The following is an 8,229-nucleotide window of genomic DNA, read 5'->3' on the forward strand; positions in this document are numbered from 1 at the left end:
CCCCCCCCCCCATTAAGCGAACTAAAAAAAACTGTCGACTTGGCTGGTGTACTTGTCATAGAACTCTGTCACAGACCACACAGAAAGCACTGCTTCCATGTATTTCCTTACTGTTGAGTGACATGTTGAGCAGGCTATTGCCTGGCAATGGCCCAGGTATTTTTGACACAGGAAAATGTTTTGGTTGCTGTGGAAGTGTGTTTACCCACTGTTGCCTAGTAATGGATATCTTTTTTGTGTCCACTGTTTTGGATTTCAGCTATCATGTCAATTTTATTTTTAGAAATGCATATTATGTAAATGTTTTCTATGCTTAAAGGTTCCTTAAATACTTCCAACGTGTGATTTCTCAATTTCAGTGGAGTGTCAACAACAATAGACCCATTCTGGGATATCTCTCTGGACCTTGGTCCATCACCAAACTCAGCAGTTGTGTCTGGAAGCAGCAGTAATGATAATCAGAGTCTATCATCTGATCAGCAACAACAGGAACAGGAACGAACATCATTGGTAGACTGCCTGGAGAGGTTTACACGAGCAGAGCATCTTGGATCATCTGCAAAAATCAAATGTAGTAAATGTCAGAGCTACCAGGAGTCAACAAAACAATTGACCATGAAGAAGTTACCTGTAGTTGCAAGCTTCCATCTTAAAGTAAGAAACTGCATCCCCATATCTATACACATTGAATATCAGAGGGAATATGTGTGGAGAAAAGCTGAAAGCAAACCAAAATACTGGGATATGTTTACATCTCCTATTACCTTATAGCAGTGGTTCTCAATCTTTGTGAGACCGTGGCTTGGTAAATTCTTTTTTTTTATAAGATGAGGGCCCAGTATAATTGATGCAAAGACCTGATACCGGGCCGCGGCCTGGCATTTGAGAAACACTGCCTTATAGTGTATTAGTTTGTGACATTGAAAAATTTACAGGATCTATTGTTATTTTATTTATCATTACTGCCTGGGAAATTGAAAAATTCAGAAGTAAAATATTTTGAATTGGATTAAGATAGGATTAGAGCTGATATTTTGCCTGTCCAATGACATCTGACAAACTTTTGACTTTTTATTCTTTGTCATGTAAAGATAATTATAAATCTAATCTTTGAATACAGACTTGAAGTGGTGTATTTTACATAATTTGAACATTTTAAGTTTAAAGAAAGTCGTCTTCTGGGTTTTGGCGCCGTGTATTCTTCGTTTTGGCTGACATTCCTCCGAAACGTCAGCCAAAACGAAAAATGCACAGCGCCAAAACCCAGAAGATGACTTTCTTCATAGTCATCGCTGTAATAACCTCAAAACTTACATTTTTAAGGTTGAGTTTCATTATTATTTAAGTGACATATAGAAGTTGAGGTTCTCACAGCATTGGCTATGAAGAGTTATATCTTCTGGGATTCATCCTGTAGAACATGATATCCAAGAAGACAGATTTTTTAATAGATGACAGTTCGTCTGATTGATGAAGCCATTTTTTATTGTTGGTCTCCAGAGGTTTGAACATTCCAATCACTTCCATAAGAAAATAAAGACATTTGTGGCATTTCCGGAACATCTTGATATGACACCTTTCATGTCGCACTGTCGGAACCACAGTAACAACAAGATCAACACCTGTAGAGGCCTCAATTCTGTAGCTGTACCTGACAACAGGTAAGTTTTTCTATAGTACAGATAATAAACATGTACTGTGAATACTCTTTACATACAGAACATTTGAAATTATAATGCAGTAGTGAGGATAAATGTTGGAGAAAAGAATTGCATATGTTCTGGGAGCTAATTCAAGAACATCATGAAAATATGAAACTTGAAATATTAAACTTGAAGAGACAGTATTGATCATATTTAATGTTGTTTACTCTGTGCTGTATAACAGTAGGGGATTTAAATAATTGCTTCATCAAGTCTGTTGACCAGATTTTTACCTTAGGTTTTTAACTAGTAACTGTATACTTACTTACTTACTCATGGAGCTGAGCCCTTCTGGAAGAGCTGCCAATTCTGCAGCTACTCAAGAATTTCCCAGCATTTTATGGAACCCGAAGGTTCATTACCTTGTTCACAAGAATCCTCCACTGGTCCCTGTCCTGAGCCAGAACAATCCAATCCATACCATTCCATCCTATCTCTCTAAGATCTATTTTAATATTGTCCACCCACCTACGCCTTGGTCTTCCCAGTGGTCTCTTTCCTTCTGGCTTTCCCACCAATATCCTATGTGCATTCCTCGTCTCCCCCATTCGTGCTACATGCCCTGCCCACCTCATCCTCCTTGACTTGATATCCAAGGAATCCATCCAGGTCTGAGGCTTTGTATTCATTTTCGTAACAAAGTAATTTTTTATGGTGAGGAGTTGTTAGCGCCACCCCCAACCCCCAAGCTGGAGGGCCACCCCTTGTCGGCTGTCCATGACTGCTTATTCAGTATATTCACAGTTTCCCTCCAAAACTGGAGAGTGTCTCCTCCATCTGCAGCCTGAGGACATGCCATGCCGTGGTGACAAGGGACCCACCTAACATGTATTAGTATCTTTGGAATGATTCCTGCTGAAATGTTGTAATAAAAATATTTGAAAGATATACACTAATTAATTATATACTGTGCTTTTTCTTTTTTACTATTGTAGAAATCATTTCCAAATATATAGATTCTTGAAAATCCAAATGTATGTAACTTCCATTTATGAAAATGTTCCCCCCCCCCATGTTGTAACAGAATTCTGATTTAAAAGTTTATCTTTATATGGCAAACACATGATCAGAAGTCAGCGCATATACTGATTTTTCACTTTGGGCACATAAATTGGATAGTCATTCCTTTCTTCTTGGCTGGGCGCATGTGATCCTGAAACCGGGCATTTCTCTGTGTGTAAAGCATCAGGTTGAGTCATTTGAGTCGCCTGTATGTTTTGTCTTCCTTTTTATGTGGTCTGTGGATGACATTCTCTTGCAATCATTTCCTACAAACTTTGACCCAAAGCCGAATGAAATTTTTGGTGGTCTGTTTCCCTACCACATGACAATATTGTAGCGTAGTTGGATCCCTCAGGAGGAAACATTTCTACCCCCTTCCTAAACTTCCATGTTTTCTGTCTAATAAAATCACTCTTAGGCCATTCTGCCCCTTCTGTTGACAGAGCCTATGTCCTGACTGTAGTCTCTAACAATGACTGATTTTTTTTAGCTTTCCCATATTCATCACAGAAGTTTCCTTCTTCTGGTCATTTATGCGTATGTCAGTATATACATGTTTTTCTTGTTTTCTAAATAATTGCTGCCAAGTTAACTTCTACCCTGGCATGTATGTCATGGTGGTTTGATTTAAGTGCCTTACAAGTATTATCAAAGCAGATTCCCCACTCTCCCTACCACCATCAGAAGTCTAATTTCCTTATTTTAAAAAAAAAATAAAAGGAGGCTTATTAGATCACCTTACTATCTGTGTCTCTGTATCCCCTGCCCCATCATTGCTAGGCAGTGGCTCAGCAAACTCATTCCTGGGCCACTGCAGGACAATGGCTTGGTAAAGACATTCCCGTGTCAATGAATCAACATACAGCAATAGAAGAACTGTTGGATGCAGCATTTTCTGTGCGGTCCATATTTGTATCAAGTACTCAATATGTAGTGAAAGGAAAGTAGGTGGTCAGTTTCTTCCTAGAACTTCTTGTTTTGCCATTTTATCTGATAGTTCCAGTTGGTAGCTTCTGCAAATGATATAAACCTAGAGAGAAAAAGAAATTGTCCATGTAAAGTGTGATCCTGGTGAGACTTCTCACTACAGCATGCAAATGTGTCATGGTCTATGTAGCATTTTGGGTGAAAGGTAAAAAGGTAAAGTTGTCCCTGTGCTTAACTGATAAAGAACTATGCCATGAAGGCATATGGGCGAGTGGGTGTATAGATCCACATTTTCTTGGAGGTGAGTGGACAGCTTCACACCCCTGCCACTTTCCTGCCGGGGAAAGAGCCCCCAATGCCCATTGGATAGGAGACTGGGTGGGCCCCAGAGCCGGTCTGGACATTGTGGAGAAGAGAAAATTTTTTACCCTACTGGGACTCAAATTCCTACATAGCATTTTGGGTTCCTTTCAGAAATGTACTCATGTCATGGCTCACAGTCTGTAAGTCTTTGTATTTCATAGGAATATATTTTTTGAAAGTAACTCCTACTCTCTACAGCACAACGAGTTCACAAAACTGAGTGTTCAAGGAAATCATATAATTTAGCATAAGCTTGACTGAGTTAAATAAAACAAAATCAGATTTTCAGAAGTCTTGTAGTTCTTGTCAGCCTTGTATTGTTCTTGTCAGCCTTGTATTCATTATTTGCTGTGTACAAAAATCATAGAAATGTCATTGCTGATGAAAATTTGGTTCTCTTTCATCATGTTAGTGTAAATGGTGTATACATCTGTTCAGAAATAGATCAGTATCTTTCAGTGTGTTCAATGTGTGTCATATCCCATATTCTTGCAGTCACATCAGGAAGTCATCCTGTTTGCTGAATTGCATAACTGGTGGTGGAGTTGAGGTTGGGGTTGTTTCCATTTCAGGCTTATGCTATACACTGAAATCTTGCATCCATTGTTAGGTTCAGACTCTTTTTTTTTTATATATATATAACTTTTATTTTGCTGTTGTGTCTCATGTTGTAGGTATTCATTATTTGCTGTGATAAACCACATAGGTTCGCTGGATGCAGGCCACTATACAGCATTCATTCGTCAGCAGCGTGATCATTGGTTCAAGTGTGATGATCACCTCATCACAAGAGCAAATCTTCGAGAAGTGTTGGACAGTGAAGGGTCAGTGAAGAGGCTATAATTTTTGCACATTGTAATGAAACTGCAGTTTAAATTTCCAGTTCATAATGTTTTCATATATTCTTTCTGTGACCTGGTTTGTATGAAAGTTGTTCATGTGGTGTAATATGACGCAGGATATTTCTGTAAGAGCAACTTGAAAAAAAGCCAGTAATACATTGTGGATAGAACTACACATATTTTTGCACAATTTGTTGTGCCTGATGAACTTGTGATTTTGCTTCTGAAGCTGGCGATCAAGGAAGGTACCATTAAATCACCTCTTTTGTCTTGCTTTTCTGGAAGAGGGATGTCTTTGTTCCACAATCTAAGTACTATATGTCTGAATAGAGAACATATTCTGCCTAGAGGCAGAAGGTCATAGTACACATGTGCTATTCTAATTTGTAATTGTATTTTATTACCACAGGGGCACATGGTAGTGTAGTTGGTTGAGGCACTATGCTACAAGCTGGAAGGTTGCGGGTTCAAGTCCTGATGAGGTCATTGGATTTTTTTCAATTGACCTAAACCTATGTTGTATTTTAGCATCCTGTTGCACTGATTCATATTCATAATGTGTATATATTAACTGTCTTCAGGTGCATACAAATCCCATCTACCACTTCTACACTACATGTTTCAGCAGTATGCTGCCATCTTCAGGTGTATTGATCTGTTAACCATTTCACTGCTTGCCTTTATATGTCCATTTACAAACAATACTAAATTTGTATACGTCCTTATATAATAATAAAGTTTATATATTTAAAACTTGTTAAAACCTATTATCTCATATGTCATATAACAAGTTTTAAATACATAAACTTTATTATTATATAAGGGCATATACAAATTTAATATTATTTGTAAATGGACATATAAAAGCAAGCAGTGAAATGGTTGATGGATCGATACACCTGAAGATGGCAGCATACTGCCGAAACATGTAGTGTAGAAGTGGTAGATGAGACTGTATGCACTTGAAGACTGTTAGTACATACACATTACGGATCCAATCCTTCCAACTGCACTCTGGCCCTGGGGTCGACTCAGCATCTAACAGAAATAAGTACCAGGAATTTTTCTGGGTGGGAAAGTGCAGCCAGTGTGTAAGGCTGACAACCTTACCACCATCTTTGAGCCGATTGTCTAGATAATGTGGGACCCTCAACGTCTCACAACCCTATGGGCCTTTGAGGCCTGTTATAGGGATAGCTTTACCTTTTTTCTTTTTATTACCACAGATGGTTCAATTAAAAACAATGATTCGGTTGTTTTCAAAAGTTTCTGATACTAAGCTTATGATATTCCCATTATTTGAGAGAATAAATGACTGAAGTGTGTGAAAATAGTTGAATTGTTGTAAACAAATTTGAACTAAATTGTATATATAAAGACTTATTATTTCAAAACTTTATATTGATTAATACTTAATAATCTGCTTTCTATGAGTATTTATAGTTTTTAACTTTCAAGATATATTAAATATAGTTTATTTAATGACCTTTTGTGCTTTACAGCATTTCAATTGTGCTATATACCAGTGTGAGGAATTAAAAATTTTGAAAGTTGAGTTTTGGATGCCTATGACATAAGGAGATAAACTGTATAGATCATAATGTATCTGCTTTTTCATAGTAGTTGTATTTGACTTTGGGATTGCTTTATATTGTCATGTGTTGGGTATGTCACGCGACAACTTCACGTGGGTCTCGGATTTAGCGAATCTTTATCGGACACTCACACTTACACACCTTACAATTATTATCGCTTGCAGTATCACTTGCCTTCTGGCCCAATACTTCAGTACTCTAATACCCGACACTCAATATTCAATACTCAAATATTCTCAACTCCCGTTCGAGGCCTGCCTCTTTATATAAGCCGCATGCAGACTCAATAGAGGACACCCCTTGCCAAAGTTTGAGCTTACATGTTCGACAATCTGTTGCTTCGGGAACGCTCTTTATAGATTACACCAGTAACGTGTCTCGTCTCATCCGTTGTTACTCAACAACAATTCATTGCTATGATTTGTTGCTGTGGGAACTCCACAATTACCATGTATTCGTTATCGTGGAAGTGTCCATTTGGATTGTAGCGGTTGTCGTGGTGATGGATGTAAGGTAACATGTCACAATATTTACAGTTTTTATTTTAAAATTACTTACCAGGGTAACAGACTATAAGATGATCAGGAGCATACAGTGGACCTGAGTTCATGCGTTGCATTTATATAAAATTTTTCCCAATACAGGAGTAGCTGAAAATCATCTTTTTTTGTCGAGCTGTGTCTTGTTTTTCTATCTCTTGCTACCTTTGAGACTTTTAGGAATTGATTTAGGGCTGTCCTTTCTCCTAATTATATTGTTTTGATATTATTATAATTTGTTAATTAACAATATTGTGTCTTCTTTTTCTGCAGCTACCTGCTGTTTTATCACAAACAAATCCTGGAGTATGAATGATGGAAGACAAAGACTGAGGGAGTGAAGCAGGAAGACACTGGTAACTAGTGGGTTACCTTGGAGTCAGCATGGAATAGCCATGATAAAAGTTGTGGTTTATGGGAATTATTTAATACGCTTATATCTTCTTGAAAGTTGTGAATGAACTTTGGTGGTCACAATCTGTTGGTCAAAATTATATGTATTGCCAATAGGTAGATAGTCTTGCCTGTTTTGTATTGATGGAAATAGAAAAACAATTTTAGAGAATATACAAAGCAGAATAAAATATTCAGTATTATGTCGTCTTATAAATGACACTTTCATCTCAATAGAGTATTAGTTTATTGCTACAATTCTTCCATCATTTTGGATTGTTGTGGTTGGAAGGAATAGTGGAATCCACTTGAAGAGTGCCTATTTAAGATTTTTTTTTGTGGCTAAGACAAATCTTTTGGTCCCAAAATTATCCCCATAAGACTAATATATTTTTAATGTCCTTAATGTTTGTCGCGTAAGAAATGTCATTTTGATGTCATCAAACTAAGGTTTTATCTATAGTTATTTTTTCCCAAGCTGTCCTATTGTTTTATTCATCTGTTTATAAGAGATGATTACAGGCTGCTTGTTTGCACAAGGGGGCACACGGTAGCATAGTGGTTGAGGTACTATGCTACAAGTTGGAAGGTTGCGGGTTCAAATACCTATGAGGTCATTGGGCCGCACTATGGCCCTGGGGTTCACTCAGCCTCTAACAGAAATGAGTACCATTAATTAAATAAATAATTTTCCTGGGGAGTGAAGCGCGGCCGGTGCGTAAGGCTGACAACCTTACCGCCATCTTTGAGCCAATTGTCTGGATAATGTGGGACCCTCAACGTCTCACAACCCTATGGGCCTTCATGGCCTGTTACAGGGATAGCTTTACTTTACTTTTTTATTTAGTGTTTGCACATCTGAAAC

At 37.7% G+C, this 8,229-nt stretch overlaps 1 protein-coding gene across 1 annotated transcript in view; it reads left to right on the top strand.

Annotated features, from left to right (window-relative positions):
- Positions 1-7,974, top strand: part of LOC111870026 (ubiquitin carboxyl-terminal hydrolase 22) — a 16,118-nt gene extending 8,144 nt beyond the window's left edge. Inside the window, exons 6-9 of the mRNA XM_023861967.2 lie at positions 360-654; positions 1,501-1,661; positions 4,670-4,819; positions 7,245-7,974. Coding sequence (XP_023717735.1) covers positions 360-654; positions 1,501-1,661; positions 4,670-4,819; positions 7,245-7,287 — 649 coding nt within the window. The 3' untranslated portion in view covers positions 7,288-7,974. The remainder of the gene's footprint in view (positions 1-359; positions 655-1,500; positions 1,662-4,669; positions 4,820-7,244) is intronic.
- Positions 7,975-8,229: the final 255 nt, after the last annotated feature.

The sequence above is a fragment of the Cryptotermes secundus genome, unplaced genomic scaffold (assembly GCF_002891405.2).
Source record: "Cryptotermes secundus unplaced genomic scaffold, Csec_1.0 scaffold109, whole genome shotgun sequence".
NCBI lineage: Eukaryota > Metazoa > Arthropoda > Insecta > Blattodea > Kalotermitidae > Cryptotermes > Cryptotermes secundus.